This window comes from Physeter macrocephalus, unplaced genomic scaffold, assembly GCF_002837175.3.
Source record: "Physeter macrocephalus isolate SW-GA unplaced genomic scaffold, ASM283717v5 random_1648, whole genome shotgun sequence".
Taxonomy (NCBI): domain Eukaryota; kingdom Metazoa; phylum Chordata; class Mammalia; order Artiodactyla; family Physeteridae; genus Physeter; species Physeter macrocephalus.
Genome location: NW_021146327.1, coordinates 1 through 17,550, shown reverse-complemented (window position 1 = coordinate 17,550; position 17,550 = coordinate 1). Strand labels below are relative to the sequence as shown.

The 17,550-nt window shown below is 51.5% G+C and overlaps 1 protein-coding gene across 1 annotated transcript; it reads left to right on the top strand.

Annotated features, from left to right (window-relative positions):
- The first annotated feature begins 244 nt into the window (after window positions 1–244).
- On the top strand, window positions 245–4,264 carry LOC102984364 (heparan sulfate glucosamine 3-O-sulfotransferase 3B1). Its single transcript, XM_028486540.1, is given in 3 exon segments — window positions 245–1,855; window positions 1,858–2,095; window positions 3,898–4,264. Coding segments are annotated over 3 exon segments (891 nt in total). The 5' UTR covers window positions 245–1,569.
- The last annotated feature ends 13,286 nt before the right edge of the window (window positions 4,265–17,550 follow it).

The following is a 17,550-nucleotide window of genomic DNA, read 5'->3' as shown; positions in this document are numbered from 1 at the left end:
GTGCCACCGGGGTGACTGGAGCACCCGAGCTTCCAACCGGAACGCGGGGCAAGAATGCAGCAGAGTGCGGTCCCCGCCCCGCCCGGGAGGGTCACTTTGCGGAGGAAAACCCGGGAGAGAGGCTTGGAGTGGACTTGAAGTGCAACTCAGGGATCGATTTGCTCCGAGTTGACGTTTGACTTAGAAAAAAACATCGGTGGTAAACAAAAAACAACACCTAATAATTCGTGTAACAGGTCAGCAAACCAAACCGTCTCCTAAATGAAGGCGAATGTTGGCTTTGATATTTATTCATGGGGAGGGAGAACATTTTCTTCACCTAACGTCCTCAACACCCTCATATCCGGACAAAACTTTCTACACGTGACTTTCACACTCACTTTTCGACAAGGAAAATTTTCCCCAGCCTTTAACTCCCTGTTAATTTCTCCCTTCTTTCTCCCGACTTTTCTTTCCTCAGCACTTTGGGAAGCGAGGGAAGAATTTTTCCTGAGGATGGTTTACACCGACCCCACTTAACCGGCAGCTGGAGAGAGATCAACCCCTGGCAAAGAATAAGAAGGAAAGACTTAAAAAAAAAAAAAAAGTTTGACAGCGATTTCCACTTAAACTTCCTAAACCGGTGCCAGTCCCGGAAGGGCCCCCCCTCCGAATCCCGGCGTGGGGTGGGCGGGCATCTCCGGCCTGACTCTCGCTCCTCCACCCACCTCCCTATTGCTAACACACGCACACACCACGATCCCGCCCGCGAAACATCTGGATGGGGACTCGCGTCCCCACACATGGACAACTGCAGCCATGGCTGGCTCCTGGGGAGCAAGTGCGGAAGTGCGCGCGGGAGCCGGGGCGCAGCGCTAGGTCTCTCCAGCATCCTTCCTTCCAGCTGCTCCTGTCACCAGCCCCTGGCTCCGCCCCTCGGAGCCCGCCCCTTGCCTCTCAGCCAATAGCAGCCCCCGACTGCTCTCCACCGCCCCAAACCCTTTCCACACCCCCACGTTCCGTGAGCCGGTTGGCTGTCGAACCCACAGCGGAGCGGCTGGATTTGCATGGTGCTCCGTGTTTCTGGTAGGTGGAGCGACCCGTCGCTCCCGGTGGCCGGGCCCGCCCACTCTGCCTGGGTCCCCGGCTCTCTTCCTGCGCAGTTCTACTTCGCAGCCTCCGCGGGGAAGCGCCGGGGCTGCAGTCAAGGCTCGGTTCGCAGGACCGCGGGGAGGCAGCCCCGGCGAGCGGCCGTGAGGCGCGCACCGTTTGCAGGGGCCCGGGCGCGGGAGTGCGGCGCTCTGCTGTCCCCGAGCGCGGCGTCGCAGCCCCCGACCAGCAGTTGCCGCCACCCGACTTGCGTTCCAGTTGCGGCTCCTCCGGGCAGCATGTCAAAAGCCGCCGCCGCTACAGCTGCCGCCGCCACCCGGGGAAGAGCGGCAGCCTCAGCAGCAGCAGCGGCGGCCGCGGGCGCGCGGGGGCAATAAGACGAACCACTCGGCGTCCGGGGTACTCTCTCCGCGCTCACGGCTCCGGCGGGACCCGCGCCATGTGCTGAGCCATGCCTCTCGCCGCGCCCGCGGGCAGCGCATGGGGCAGCGCCTGAGCGGCAGCCGATCCTGCCTCGATGTCCCCGGCCGGCTTCTGCCGCAGCCGCCGCCGCCCCCGCCACCGGTGAGAAGGAAGCTCGCGCTGCTCTTCGCCATGCTCTGCATCTGGCTCTACATGTTCCTGTACTCGTGCTCCGGCTCGTGCGCCGCCGCGCCCGGGCTGCTGCTGCTGGGCGCGGGGTCCCGCGCCGCCCACGCCCCGCCGGCCCCGGCCTCAGGTCGCGACGTACCTCCCTCGGGGCTGCCGTTCCCGGCGGCGCCAGCCACCCAGGCGCCGCGAGCCACGAGGAGCAGAGTCCCGAGGCGCCGGACTCCCCCAGCCCCATCTCTAGCTTCTTCAGCGGGTCCGGCAGCAAGCAGCTGCCGCAGGCCATCATCATCGGCGTGAAGAAGGGCGGCACGCGGGCGCTGCTCGAGTTCCTGCGCGTGCACCCCGACGTGCGCGCCGTGGGCGCCGAGCCCCACTTCTTCGACCGCAGCTACGACAAGGGCCTCGCCTGGTACCGGTGAGTTTCCCCGGCAGGGCCAGGGCTGGGGCCTGGGGCGCCAGCCGCGATCCCGACGGGGAGAGGAGGGAGACGTGGCATGTGCTGGTGGAAGTGACAAGGGTACAGCTTCGGACCACCGGGGTCCGGGAGGGCCGGGCAGCGACCGCGCGCTGCTGGCCCGCAGCGCGGTACGTACGGGGTGCGCTGGGCTCCGCTCTCGCCACAGTCCGGAGAAACTTCTCGAGGAGCTCTGGGGGCTCAGCGGCCCACGGTGCCCTAAGATTAATCAGGCGATCTCTCCTAAAAGAAGGAGGGAGGGCAGTGACTGCGACCGTGCTCGGGGGAGCGCGCGACCCTCTAACTGTGGCCGCGGCCCAGACGAATCCAGCCAGCGTCCCTCGCATTTTATTTTTCCTCTCGGATCCGGGAAGGTCTGCGCCCCGCCGGTCGCCGTCTCCGCCCCAGACCAACTTCTAGAGCAGCTTCTGCTGCCCAGATGGGGATGGGGTGGGAGCAACGCCGTCCTGCGGAGGCCGCGGGGAGTCTCTTCACTTTCCGAAGGGGGTCAGAGCGGCTCGCGGCCGGGCAGCCTGGGCTCCGGAGGGTGAGCCGGCGGGCGCGCGGCGCGTGGAGCGGTGCTGGTCCCTGTCGGGCAAAGGCGCGCACTGCAGCGGGCGGGAGGCGCGCGGCTTTGAAGGCTTAGCGGCGCCCGGGGCTCGGCCCTCCAGTTTCCGCCTCCCGGGCCGGGGTGCTGAGAGAGCCAGGGCAGGGAGGCGTGTCTCCGCGGGCCCTTGACACTTCGGGGTGCAAAGAATATTCGGGGCCCACTGATTGAGAAATGCGGGTTGCCCAGAGGTCGGGGCTTCTGTAAAGTCGGTTCTCCGGTCGGGTTGTGGGTTCGGTTCCAAAGGGACAGCGGCCCCTCGGGGCCATAATCACGACCCCTGCTCAAGGCTTCCCGCAGTCTTCGGGGAGAGCTGTGGGGTCGCTCGAGTTTCCGGTGAGGCGCGGGTGGGCCCGCGGTCCAGACTCGGGCCTTGGGAAATCTCGTCGCCAACCAGGGGCCAGGCCACCGGCCCCCACCCCTTCTCCCCGGTCACCGTCTCCGAGCCCCGCAAACATGACTTCCTCTAGCCCCCGGCACCCCTCCAGACCCAGTTAGCCTCCAAGAGGGTGGAGACTTAGGAAAACAAAAGGGGAGAGTCGAACCAAACCCCATTCCCTGCCCGCAGCCCCTCTTCGGGGACCGGGAGAGCTTGGAGGATAAAAGGGGGCTGACCGAGCGGATTAAAACCGCTCTCTTCCCAGCCTCGCCCTCCCCCTCCCTTTTGTCCTAACGTTTTTATTATTGTCAGGAGTTGCCCAAGTCTCGAGGTTTAGCCAGCCGTGACAGTCACCCTTCCCACTGTCCCCGGGCCCTCGGCACCGGTTGTTGCGAATGGGGGCTCTGGAGACCGAGCCTGGGTCCACGTCCCGGCCCTGGCAGCTGGCTGGTCGCGCGGGCCTCACTGCTCTCACCTGTGCAATGGGCGGCCCGGTTCTCCGACGCGCGGGTCAGGTGCCTGGCTGGCAGGTGGGGGCCTCTCTACTTGCCAGCTCTTGTCATCGATCGTATTGTTGTCATTTTTGCCACCACCGCTCCTCCTCCTCGGATGGCAATGCCGGGGGCCGGGACGTCAGGCTGTAACTAGCGCCCGTCCAGGTAGAACCCACCGGAGGCCGGAGGCAGCCGGGGATTTTCTGAGATCAGACGTAGTGGGGGCCGGGCTGGGAGGAACTGCCAGGAAAAGGACTGAATCCTTCATGTCGGGCGGTTCTAGAAGCACCTGGCTTGGGCAGGGGAAGTCACCACAGGCAGATTCGCACAGTCTCTTAGGCGGCCGCCCTCCACCTGACACGTTCCTTCTGATTGACTCAACAACGCAGAATAAAGAACGAAGTCGCCCTGGAAAGGCTGGCGGCGCGCCTGCAGCGGGGAGCGCAGCCCGGGAGCTTCGGGCGGGCGGGACCGGCGCCCGGGGCCGCTCGCAGCGCGGCCCGCGGGGCGGCTGGGCTTGGGGGGCGCTGGGGCTTGGCCGGGCCGCGGGGAGCGGGAAGTGCATCCTCCTCCCGAGCCGCCTCCCTACCCTGATGATCCGGACTGTCTGGGCCCGTCTGGGCCCGGAGGCCCAGGGCCCGCGGCTGTGACCCCGCGGAGCGCGCGGCTGGAGGAGCGAACTGCAAACGCAGCGGCTCGCCCGCAGAGCTGCGATCCCGGGCTGCTCCAGCCGCGCCGGGCGTGGCCGCAGGGTTAGTGGTTTTTTGTTTTGGTTTTGTTTTTTTTTTTTAAGGAAAAAAGAATAAAAGAATCTTTTCAATGCCATCTGCTTAATTACAACTTTTAAAATAATTTAGAATATTCTGGAAGTCTGGGCAAATGTGTGGACTTAATTATTTTGAAGGCGGCCGTTTTAACTTGAAAAACAGACACACCGGAGAAGAAGCCTGACCCAGAAGGCTTTTCCTAAAATCCGGTGTCCAGGGAGCACCCTTCGCCCTCCTCCCCCCTCCCCCCAGAGTTCAGTCCGCGGGGCCCAGCCCAGCTGCTCGCCAGAGGTGCGCTGCTCGGCGTCATCTGTGCAATCAGGCAGCAGATTGGAGAAGAGTATAAATAATAATTAGCTAGAGTTGCAGTTCACAAACAAGTAGTTCAAGCAAGTCCTCAACGCTAGAAAATAGGAGACAGGAGAGACATCTTGAAGGCGTTAAACAGCTTCGGGCACGGATGGTTGAATCCGAGGGTCAGCGTCGTTGTCGGTTGGAGAATGAGATCTTGCCTATGTCTAAACGCGTGGTTAGTAAGTTTCATCGACTGATACACAGCCCGGCTCCGGGCCTAACCAGTAACCCGGGGCCTGGGCGGATTTGCTTGAAGTCTCCCAAGTTAATGGTAGTTCCTTCCACGTGGCAGAACTAGACGACATCAGCCCCAACGGGAGGGATCGCGGTGGGATGGAGCCCATCGTGGTGGCCACGTGGAGCTGACCCGCCACTGGCCAGAGGGTGGGCGGTTTGCCGCTGCCTTCCCCCGCTGCAAAAATCAGACGGTCCATCTAGATGCCCTGGAACCCGAGTTTGTTTTAGGCTGGGATGGAAACTCTTCTGGGTTTACTTTTCCAGTTCATCACCCAGCTCACTCTTGAATCAGGCGTCCCAAACTGAGCAGGTACTTATGAGGACCCCACGGAGTGGCTTATGAGGACTTCCGTTTAAACTGGCCCTTACCTTCTGTTGCAGGGGGTGATGGTGTCTGAGAAACAGACGCCAGTGGTTCAGGAGAACCTCACACATACCAAGATGGAGAAACACCCACCCGGTACATTTAGGCTTTCAACATTGATTTAAACTCTGAATGGTCTAAAATTAAGTGTATACATTATTTAATAAGCTTCTCTTTTTGATTTGGCTTAAGTTTGGTAGATTTTCACAAATTTAATGACCTCAGTTTGATATTTAAGTTAGCCAAATATTGTGTAATTACTATTTTTTTATATAGAAATATTCCTTAGACTTTACAGTGGCAGAAACTCCTTCCCAACCTTGACTCTCCTTTCCATTTTTCGTTGTACAAACTAAGCTGACACTTTAATGCTGTGGCCACATGAAGAAAAAGTGCTGTGTGTGTGTGTGTGTGTGTGTGTGTGTGTGTGTGGTTTAATCATATTGGTAGCTAACACTTACTGAATGTTTTCCCTATGTGCCAGGCACTGTTTCAAGTTTTACAGGATTAGCAGATTTAATCCTCATTACCATCCTGTGAAGCAGGTACTTTTACAGATGAAGAAGCACAGGCCCAGAGAGGTTAAGCAACTGGCCCAGGATCTCACAGCTAGAAAGTGGCAAAGCTGATACACCAACCCAGGCAGTCCTGCTCCAGAGGTCACTCTGGGCCATTCTCCCTTGCTTAAATGACAGAACGTGATGTTGGTCATATATGATGAATTCAAAACTGAGTTGTTGGGGTTTTTTGTGGGGTTTTTTGAGTTTTCTATTGCACCTCCAGTGACCTCAGTGAAGGTTGCTCACTTTGTCATTTACTTTAAAAGAAGACCAGCTCCAGAACAGGATAGTGAGGGCATCCAAAGTTAGTTTATAACCAGAGTGAGGATAATTACATCACCATGGCAGTTTCCTTTCTCTGCCTGCAAAGGACAGTGAGAATCAATGGAGTCATTAAAATGACAAAAATATCCTCAAGTATAAAGGCTGAGAAAACATGGCAAGGGTCCCCACCGAGAGTAAATTTATTCTCTTCTATTTGTCCTTTTTAAGGCTGGGAGACATGGGAGAATACAGGGTTAAATGAGATGTTCCAAAAGCTCTTGGAATGAATTTATTCATTTAAAAAAGTACAGTGCTTCAAATCAATTCTGAAAACTTGTATTTATTAACCAGAAGACAATTACAAAAATTACAACTAACACTTGGATGGAGCTCTTTAGGATTAGAATCTAAAACCCCGTAACTTCAGAAATCTCTGTCTCAAAAGAGAACTTTCCCTACATTTTAAATTTAACAAATGCTGAGAAAACTAATTTCTCCCCTCTTTTCCTACTCTATTTCTAAAAACTTGGTGGCAAAGACTGTTTCAGTCCTCCCTAAGGGAAATTTAAGATAAGATCTGATTGGGGATAATCCTTTTTGAAGTAATTGCATTTTTTCAGTCCAGGAGTTTAAATCAAGTATGCAGCTCACTTCAGGCTGCTGGGCGAAGATCAAAAATCTACATTTATATGCGACAATTTGAAATATAAACCATCATGTTACAAAGCTGTCAAAATTTGTTAGCAAGACAGTGTAGCATGTGTTGGACTCTGTTTTCAATTAGGCACCTAAATTAGACCATAGAATGGTTGATTAATCTTTTACAAGTTGAGGGGAAAATATAACATGAATTAACCTAAGCCTTAAGTGTTTTCCCGGATGCTCTGAGTTAATAAAATAGTCAGTATTAAATAGCAACCTACTTGTTTTAGGTGAATAAAATGCTGAATGCATGAATTAAATTACACGTATCTTCCAGATGATAATGCTGTTATTGAACAGGTCTCTACAAGTCAGGTTGCAGCCCGTGTCTTAAAAATATATATATCAAAATAGAATACTGCAGTTTGACTAAGCTACTAAACGAGATTTTGCTTTTTTAATGGAGCCCGATTATTGAAAATTTACAACTTAATATAGACTAATATTTACAAAGGATATTTTTCCCAGCTAAAGTGGTATTACTTGCCATTTTAAAGTGAGCTGTCACAGCTTCTGTTTTTTTCTGGTTTGGTGTGTTTGTTTTTTGTCTGAAGAAAAGCTTTTAGATCGTTTGAAAAATCCATATGTCACAAAAAACCTCATTTCAGATATCTATGCTGATGTACCCTTTTGTTGAAAACATTGTAGAACATAAGGTTTGCTGATTATATAAGATAAGCCTTGGACTCACTAAAATTATTTAGAATTAAAAGCACACCAGGAATTGAAAAAAAAAAAAAAGATTCACCAGTCGGTTAGTGTTAGGAATCAGGGAAGTGGCATTTATTTAAAGCTTCAGGACTGAAATACGTGACCAAGGCTGCCTGCTCACCGCTTTCTATGTCAGTAGTTTTTCAATACTTTATGCTCTCAATTCTGTGAACGTGGAAATTAAGTTGATTGACAGAAACACAAAAAGTCCACTCTAAAGGCACAGCATAATGAGCACGTCCTTTGCTGTGAATAGACTTAGTTTCCAGATAGGGTGCTACCTCTCTCTTTTAACAGTCAGTGATTTCAGACAGTAAGGGAAATTTCAGTGCTAGGCTGTCGGGATAGTCAGGAATCCCAGCAAAATGAATTCCCCAAGTATGTGGCATATTTTCAAGGGTAATGAGTACAATATGCTACCTACCTCAAATGAAAACATTTCCCATGACCGAAAAGAAATAAGATACTGATATCTCTGAAAAATATTCGGGAGTAGAGCATGAAACATTAAAAAAATATATATTTAAAAGATTACCTTGTTAGAACTCTCCTATTCCTCTCAAACTATATCAAGATAAAACTAACATCAAATGAAACTGGTATTAGCATATGTTCCTTTCTCTTTCTGATTTTAGATTTGGGGAAAAGTTTAGGATGCGAGGAGCAATTACTAGCCTACTAATATGATAATAAATAATTTTCATTCCAGCCAAGAGACTGTGTGAAAATACTGCTCGTGCTAATAATATCCCCCATTAATTTTCTCTGTACATAGATAAGGGTGACATTGGTTTCCTTTATATTATATCTGAAATTATTCCTTTAAATACACATTTCTGTGGCTTGAAAAATATTAAAAATAGCCGAAGTTACTGGGGCATTAAGAAAATGTGCTTCATTTTGTCATGGATGAAGCATTTTAAAATAGCAAAGTTGGAATGCAGTTTGTTGCCTCCCAAAGAGAGCTGCTTTTAAAAATTACGAGTCCAGATCCGGGGAGAGGGAGCTGGTATAAAGAGTACTGCCAGCAAGGCATTTATATTTTCTACCTGCATTTTAAAAGTATGTATGTGTGTATACACATACGTATTCACTGTGACTTTAAGTTGATACATTTGTTACACAACAGATAAACTCTTGGCATAAAATATTTTTGTCCCTAAGTACCTATAGCAAATGTGTTAAAATAAGACTCTGGTTTTGTAAATTGCGTTTCAGCCCAAGCTAGACTGTTGTGTGCCAAGGGGTCACTTTTAAACCCCTTTGACTAGATTGTGAATGATTCCATGTGGGTTCTAGCAAGCAACTTGGGGGCACATGATTCAGAATCCCTGTTTTTTCCCCAGATCTTTGCCCCACAATACTTAACAAGGGTTACACTTACTTAGAAACCCACAAAATGCTGAAAGATGGTTCTGGGCAATACGAAGCTTGGGGCAACAAATGGAGAGTGAAAAAAAACCGCGCATACACAGTGGGAAGAGAAGTAGAAGCAGATTTTTCACGCACACTCGATTTAATGAATGGGGGCAGGAGGGAGGCACTGGTGACAGAAGTGTCCAACATGGCCCAGCAGGCGCGACGGGCCACGTGTCTGCTCTCTGGCAGCCAGAGGGGCGTCCACGCGGACCCCCGGCTCTGGAAGGGTGGGCGACGCGCAGCCGAGGGCGCGGGACATGCTCTGCGGCGGGCATGCCTCGGGGACCAGTCAGCACGGCCCCTGGGTCGCGTGGGACCCCCGCATCTGGTCCGAGGAGGCAGATGGTGGTGCCGCCTCGTGTCGGGGGCGGGGCCAGCGGCCTGGCTGCCCCTCCGCTCCGCGGGTCGCCAGCCGCGACCACGTGACCAGCCGAGCCCCGCGCTCCCGCCTCACCTGTTGGGCGCAGCTGGGCCGAGCATCCCGCGCTCGCAGAGCGTGATGCCGGCGGGCCCGGCACCGCGCTGATTGGCCCTAGCGTCTGTCAGGAGGCCAATGGCAGCCCGTCTGCACGATGGCACCGCCCAGAGGGGCGGGCAGAGGGGCGCGCCCCGCCCGGGCCAGGCCAGGCTTCCCAGCTACTGCGCATCCTTTCCGGGAGGCGAGCGGATGCTGAGCCGCTCTCCGAGGCTTATCTGCTGATCTCTGTGTCTCTTCTCTGAACGTTTGCCTCTGTTGGGTGGAGCAGTGAGGACGGAGTCAGACTCTCCCGTCCCTGCAACCGTGGCGTCGGACGTGGGTCTGAATGAATGAATTCTTCAGAGCCGGACGTGGAAGCTTTGTCTTTTTAGGGCCTTATTTTGGGCGCGGAAGAGGGTGGGGTCAGTTTTCAACCAGCACGTTTCTTTTCTTTCTCCCCCTCCGCCCCTTAGTGCCCCCCTCCTCACCTTTTTCTCTTTGGGGGAAAGAAATATATACTCCTCAATTCACCCACTTCGGTAAAGGGTACTTAAAATGCGATTCAGTAAATTCAATAGATAACCAAAAATAGGTTAGTTCCCATAATGTGACCCGTTAAGTGACGGGATAAAGAGAAAAATTGGGAAAGAGTCCGACGGATCGGAGAGGAGGGAAAGGAAAAGCAAATAATTCTCAGCCCCCTTCGGAAGTTTTTTCGGAGGTGCAGGAGATGACCTGTCTTAAAAGGGCAGGAAGCTCACTTAGGATATTGCTTATTGCTTGCAGGAGATGTTGAAGAAATGCAGGATTTGGTCCACATGTTCATTAAAGTAGTCTCCCTGGGGGAGACGACACGCCCGGCCAACAATTAAGAGAACAGTAACCTCCAGATCACTCCTGGTGCCTGCCCCACCCCCCCAGCGGAAAGGCGTCTCCCTCCCCATCCTCACCCCTCTGGCTGGAAACCCGTCCTGGCTCAGCCCAACCTTTCCTCTCAACGTGCGCTGGTCCTTGGGTCCCTGGTGCCCTCCATCTGCCTGTTCCAGCCTCCAGACACTTAGTATATGTTGGTGCTGCCAGTTAACACGGATACACAGAGAAATAAACATCCTGTCCCACCGAAGAGCTTTTACAGATAGATGCCCAAATGTGTGTGGTAGGGGGTGGGAGAGCAAGGTAGGGAGGTCTCATCACTTTGTCATTGATTTGAAATACTTAATGGAGGAAGGGAAAGGTGAGCATTTTAAGTCTCTTTCTGTAGTCAAAGTCATTCTTATAAATTGTGTTGACCTTTTTTTTTTTAATCCTATTCCAGCAAGGATTTGTTGAGCACTTAGCTTTTAAAAATATATAAAGTTTATTTTTTTAGAGCACTTTTAGATTCACAGCAAAATTGAAAAGACAGAGTTCCCATATACGTCCTGCTTCTCACAGACACAGCTTCCCTGCTCTCAACCTAAAGCCCCAGAGCCACACATTCGTTACCATTGATGAACCTACACTGCTCATCACTGTCGTCCAGAATCCATAGTTTACATCAGGGTTCACGCTTGAACATTTTATGGCTTTTGACAAATATATAATGACACGTATCCATCATGATAGTGTCATACGGAAAGTATCCTTGCCCTAAAAATGCCCTGTTTGAGCACTTACTTTTAGCAAGGGCTCTCCCGGGCAGCACTTGAGGTCCCAAGGAGGTTCAAGAGATGTGAACTTGTCCTTGAGGTGCCCTGTTAGTCAGTGAACTAAACTCTACAGGCGCGAAGAGGTCTCAAAGCAAGTTCGGCACTGGCTAAAAATAACCATGAGTCCTGCTGAGCCACTAATACATCTAAAAACCATTTTAAGGAGATGAGAGTATGTGTGATAAAATATTCAATAGTCAAAATTAAGAAATGTGATTTTGTATTTTATTTTCCGGGAACCTTCCAGAGAGAGCTAAGGAGAAGGAGGAAGGAGAGGGAATGTCAGTTACTAGGTGATGTACTAGGAAAAACGATAGCTCCGCCTTAGCGATTGAGGCCTGTTGTGTGCAGGCCAGTGGCCAGGGTGCATTTCATCTTAGCAGTGATACTTCCTGTGTGATTTTCCACATTCTGCAGAGGAAGAAAGGGGACCTCACAGAGATGGCCAAGGTCTTACAGCTGTATCTGTAGGTGGCTTAGCCTCCTGAACCCAGTGCCTCCCTGAGGGCCCTTCAAACTCTACAACATGGAGCTTCTCTCCGTGGCTGAAATGTGACCTGATGTTCCTTCTGGACCAGTTTAAGCCATGTCTTTTGTTGTTTCTTTCCTCCCCTCAAACACAGACTTTTCCATGTAAAATATCCCCAAGATTATATTTTTTTTCTCTCTTTTTCTGTCCCAACTTACACTCACTCTCTGCACCGTCTCTGTGGCAAGGATGTCTGCATTGAGGCTGGTAGTTTTCATGCCTGTCACCCCTGCACCGACCCGGGGCTCTGGCATCATCCCCGGAGCCCTTCCCCCCGCGATGAGATCTGTTTGTTCGATGCCCCTTTTCTGACCTCAGCTCCCTCCATCTCCTCATCTGCCAGGCCATCTCTCCTCTCACCTGTCCCTGGAAGCCGCCCCGCCATGAGCAGGGCACTCAGATTCTTAGTTCTCAAGATGATACTGAAACCCTCTCCACTCACTTCGTATGGTCTCTTCATCTGCTGTGTCATCTGACACCCTAAACACCCTCTCCCCCCGCTGTGCAGACACCCACTTTGGTAGTGTCCCCAGCAGCTGGCAGGAGAAGGTCTTATCCCAGAGCAGCCCTGGCCCACTGAGTTCCTACCCTCGCCCAGAACTCGGACCTTATAGCTCGCCAGCCCTGCTGGTCACCAGCCCTGACCCATGCCAGGAGCCCCGTGTGCTCTGGTCCTTATGAACGACGTCCTCTAACTTCAGGCATCGGTTAACATGTCTCTCCACACACAGGGGGAAACTCCAGAGAAATCGCAGCATCTGTAGGACTTCCACTGGTTCAATCACCTCTCCGTGTGGTCTTAATTTCTACTTTGCCCAAGACTTCCCTCCATCATTTCCAGGAAGTGCTGTATTCTCTCTTTTCTATATTATTTGAAGAAAATACAGACATCGTATTATTTTACCTATATATCTGGCCTATATGTATTTTTTTTAGTAAAATTTTATTCACATGCCTATAAAAAAGTGTACCAATCAGAAGTGTGCACCTGATGAAGTTTCACAGCCCCGCATCCCCACGTAACAGGCGTTCCAGAGTCCCCAGAGCCACGCCTAAGGCCCCTTCCAAATACCGTGCCTGTCCCAAGGATAACCACTGTCCTACCTTTTACCACCACGGATTGGTTTGCCTGTTGTTGGACTTAATATAAATGAAATCCTTGACTGAATATTTTCAGGGTGTTAAAAACATGCAAATTCATTGCCAATATTGACAGATTTGGAGATTTCACATACAAATCAGATTTTCTGTTTTTTTTTTTTTAATTTGTATTTTATATTGGAGTATAGTTGATTAACAATGTTGTGTTAGTTTCAGGCATACAGCAAAGTGATTCAGTTATATACGTGTATCTATTCTTTTTAAAATCCTTTTCCCATTTAAGTTATTACAGAGTATTGAGCAGAGTTCCCTGTGCTCTATAGTAGGTCCTTGGATTTTAAATATAGCAGGGTGTACCTGTCAATCCCAAACTCCTTAACTATCCCTCCTCCCTGCCACCCACCCGCCACCTCGATTTTCTTTTTTTGATAAGGGATCTGACAGTTCTAGGCCTGCCTTTCTCATGGCAGCAGGTGGCTGGAGCTGGAGAACAGCTGTGTCTGTGACCGTGGGCATCTTCTCTTCCTTGGACACAGTTTCCACTGTTCCTTATTGTCTCACACTTGGCCTGCTTCATTCATTTGTCACCTGCCTGGTCCAGCTCAATGCCAGACAGTGGGGAGCTACAACCTGTCCCCCCTTCCTTCAGGTATGTGCTGTTTCAGGATTGAATTTCCTCATGGACATTCTCGTCCGATGTTGGCATTAGCCTTTTTTTCTACTAGACTTAGTTTTCATTTTACACCTCTGTAGGGATCCTGGGAGAGGATGCACGGAGGTCTGTTGGCTGGGTGCCATTTAGAAACAGAATCACCATCATCAATGACTTTTAATGGATGCTTCTCCTATTTAAAATTTTTTTTAGTTCTTTAACAGACTCTTCTTCCTTGTGGCCTCTTGTCAGCAACCCTTAGGGTCAGCTCCTTGCTACGACACTCTGTGACCTCGAGCAAGTCACTTTATCTCTTTGGCGTCAACACCCACACTGATCTATCCCCTGCCCAGTGAGTTCATTGATCAGGGCCTTGGATTTTGTAGCCACGTCAAAGGACTTATAATAGCTTTAAACGCTTACTCTCAGGCCTTATCTTTATCTCCTCGAGGACCCTTGGCAGGTGGTCCACAGATCACACTTTGAGAAGCACTGTCTCAAGTTTCTTCAGTGAAAGAAAGTTCTGAAAGATTAATAGGTGATGTAGAAAAAATGGTTCCATGTTAGCACACTAAAGGCCCTGATAAGTACTGTAACCAAAGAAAAACCCCCAAATGTGTTTAATTGTGTTGAACCTAGCGTTTCCCCCGATTACAGAATCCTCTTTTCATTCAATGCCAACTGATAACCCGAGGAGGGGTGTTTGTCGAATCCCTGTGTGGGGCACGTTATCAGAACAGGTCTCCAAGGTCACTTGCAGTTCAAGAGTTTGACCCCTGACCCTGGGCTCTGTCTGTCCACCTTTACCCCTTGGAACAGGCTGCCCCTCCTTTTTTTTTTGTTTTTTGGCCGCTCAGCATGTGGAATCTTAGTTCCTGGACCAGGGATCGAATCCTCTCCCCCTGCGGTGGAAGAGCAGAGTCTTAACCACTGGACCACCAGGGAAGTCCCAGCCGCCCCTTCTTATTGGGAGTTAGATTCCATACTTGTGCTACTGGGACATCATCTCAAATGTATTGTGTCCGCAGCCCCTTTGCTCCTGGGATGATGGGTGAGAATTTCAAGCTGGGTCTTGCTGCAAGCTTCTTTAGCTGGGCTTCCGCCGCTGCTTCCTCAGCAGGCTAATTGCCGGTTCAGCTTTCCAAGAAGATTATTATGTCTCTTTTCAAAGGTAAGCACTCGTCTCTGTGCTGTTTATCTGGAGCAGGATGTCTGATGATGCTGGATCAAGGGGCAAAGCTGTTTTGCACCCCGCCTGGTCCAGGGTCGCCCCCGTGGTCTGCATGCGTGCTATCATCACACCAGGCTGCCTGCTCGCCCTGCACGGAATCCTGAGAAGTAACAGCAGGGCCACGAAGAAACATTGGCAGCCTTGAGCTGCAAACAAAGCCAATCGCTTTTTTTTTTTTTTAAACATGCATTTCCCCCTCTTTGTGTCAGGGCCAAGGGGGGGACACTTAAAAGTGTTCTTTAGTTTTACAGCACCGGAAACGAAGGAAACTTTCAGATTAGGTGTCGCTGGGAAAGGAGATGAGTGGAACCTTTTACAGAGAGAGGTGGGGGATTACTTTACCTGTTTGTACAAAACTTAAGTTACAGGAGGATCTGGATTTCCCCTCCACGCACTCTGCTTGCTCGAACGATCTTGTCATCTCCTGACACACTTAGCAAGGACCCTTCCTCGTATTTGGCGAAATCCGAACTCCCGTTTGTGTGGCCCCCTCACCTCGCTTCTGGGTCTGGAGGTGTGTCTGGCTAAGGTGTTTCCCACGGTCTGGAGGTGAACAGTTTCACACCAGAGTGGGGTCCTGGATGGTGTACTCTCGACTAGTTTTTCATTCTTATCACACTTCCTCTCCTATAAAGTTACGTATCTTTTACCAGGACACTTAATACCCGCCTTCTCTTCCTACGGGGCCTGTGAACATCAGGCGGTAACGACGCAGCCTTCTCGCCAAGTCGTGACCAGAGCGTCTAGATGGCGGTCCTAATGGGATACCGTGGAGTCTACCGTTCCTTCCTCCGTGATTTAATTTCATCCACCTGACAGTTTGGAACAACTAGGATGGGCCAAGCAGTATGAAAGCACTTGGGAGAATCAGATGTTAACCCGTTATCAGACGCCTCAAGGAGCTCACGACCTTGCTCAAGGGGCCATAGTGAGAGATAATGTAGAACAAAGTGAGAAATGCCATGGGAGCAGAGAGAAGGGGGCCCAAAGGAGAGGTCACTGTTGAGCTGGGCTTTGACGTATGCATAGGAGTTGGCTGGCTGATTGTCCCAGAAAGCTGATAAAAGGATTCAGGGCAGAGCAGCTCTGTGGGAAAGGCCCAGAGCAAGGCCTGGCCAAGTGATGGGGACATGCGTGGGGGTAGGGAGAGGGCCCAGGAGGCCAGCTCGGAGGTGGAATGTTATGTTGAGGATGGGTCTTCAGCTCACTGGAAGATTTTGGGGGCAGCAGAGCCTCCCATACTGAAGAAATTCAGACGTGACATGAATTATGCATTTGAATCATATGAATGTATTTTTGAGGAAAAGGAAATGATTCGGTCTTTCCAAGGCAGAGAAAGCAAGAAAATGTATAGATGGTTTTCTGGGGTGATCAACACCCAGCCCCACTGGATGGTTTCCGTGAGGCTCTTGCGATTCCAGGACAAGCATGTGTCCCCGTGGTGCTCGGGAGAAGGGACAGGCCACGCCTCCTCACTCGTGACAGAACCCACTCACCCCTCTTCCCTGTTGCCTCTCTGGGTGACTTGAACGACTGTCCCACAGGGCTCTGGGGGAAAGAGAGCCCTTCTTCCCAGGTCCCAGCTGGGCTCCGGATGCCGGTAAGAACCAAATGGCCACAGCCTGCAGGCAGGGCCGCCCACCTCCTCCTGCTCTGGTCCCTAGTTCTGCTGGGGGTCGGGGAGAGCCCTGTCATTCCTCTGGGGGGGACTTCTGAGCGAGCAGAGGAAGCCAGGGGAGAAAGATGCCACGTGGCCCCCACTCCCTGGGGCTGACCCTGGCCGCAGTCTCAGACCCCGGGGCAAGCTGGGAGAAGCACGCTGGGTTCCTGGTTGCCAGCAGCCCCAGAGCGGTTTCGCTGTAGTCACCGTGGAGGAACTCAGTTAAGCTTGGGAGCCTCCCGTGTTAGCTTATAGCAGTGGTGGCATTTACCGATCAATCCCGGCTCAGAACTGCATTTCCCTTAGATCCAGGGGCTACTTCTGTTTAGAAGAAACAGATCCGAGAGGCCGAGGGGTGAGCTCAGGAGAGCCCGACTAAGGGCTCCTGGTGAGGGGGCTGCCGATGTGAGCGGGGGTGGGCCCTGTGCACTGGCCCTGTCTCTCCCCATCTGTCCCCTCTGGTGGAATGTTCTGTCACTCACATTTTTAGGGTTGCTTTCTTCCAGTCCCAGCTGGAAACAGAAGTACGGAACAGGCTCGTGGCTTTTTTGTGTTCTGTTAAAGGAGCATTTGCCAGGGAGAAATGTGTGCCAGCTTCTTCGAGACTTAAGCTTGCATTCATTTTGAGGCCTCTGATCAAAGCCACCTCATCTTACCCCAGATGGTGTCTTTGGGAGATGTTGGTTGGAGGGGATGGGAAGTGCAAGGGCGTGGCACCTGTGGGTGTGTGTCCTCTGGTTGCTCAGCCCCCAGCTGTGTTGGGGGACGGGTCCCAGGAGCTGGAGCTGTGGACCCAGCACTAGTGGACCCAGCGGTCTGGGCTGCAGGTAAAGAGGCTCCCCACGTGGCTGCACCATTCAGGTTCGGCGGTGTGATTAGGTTAGTCAGTCCCACTTATTTTTATTGCACGTGACCTCCGTAGAGAATTTTCCAGGTGCTGGTTGCTTGCCAGTTACATTCTAGTTTAGATTTGATGCTGTTTTGTCTTCATAGTAAAATCCTTTGTCTTTTCTCTACTCCGTGGAGTCTATCAAGAGGACAACCTGGGGGAAACAGACATTATGGACACCGCTGGGGATTGTGTCCGTTGGAAACCAGCAGCGGGGACGGAGAACTGGGGACGAATCCAGTTGATTTCTCTCAGCTCGTGGTGTCCCCGGATTACAATGGCCACTGATGTCAGTTTTGCTTCTTATAGTTACATATTGAGTTTGTCAATTAATTGAGCAGCTACTCTGTG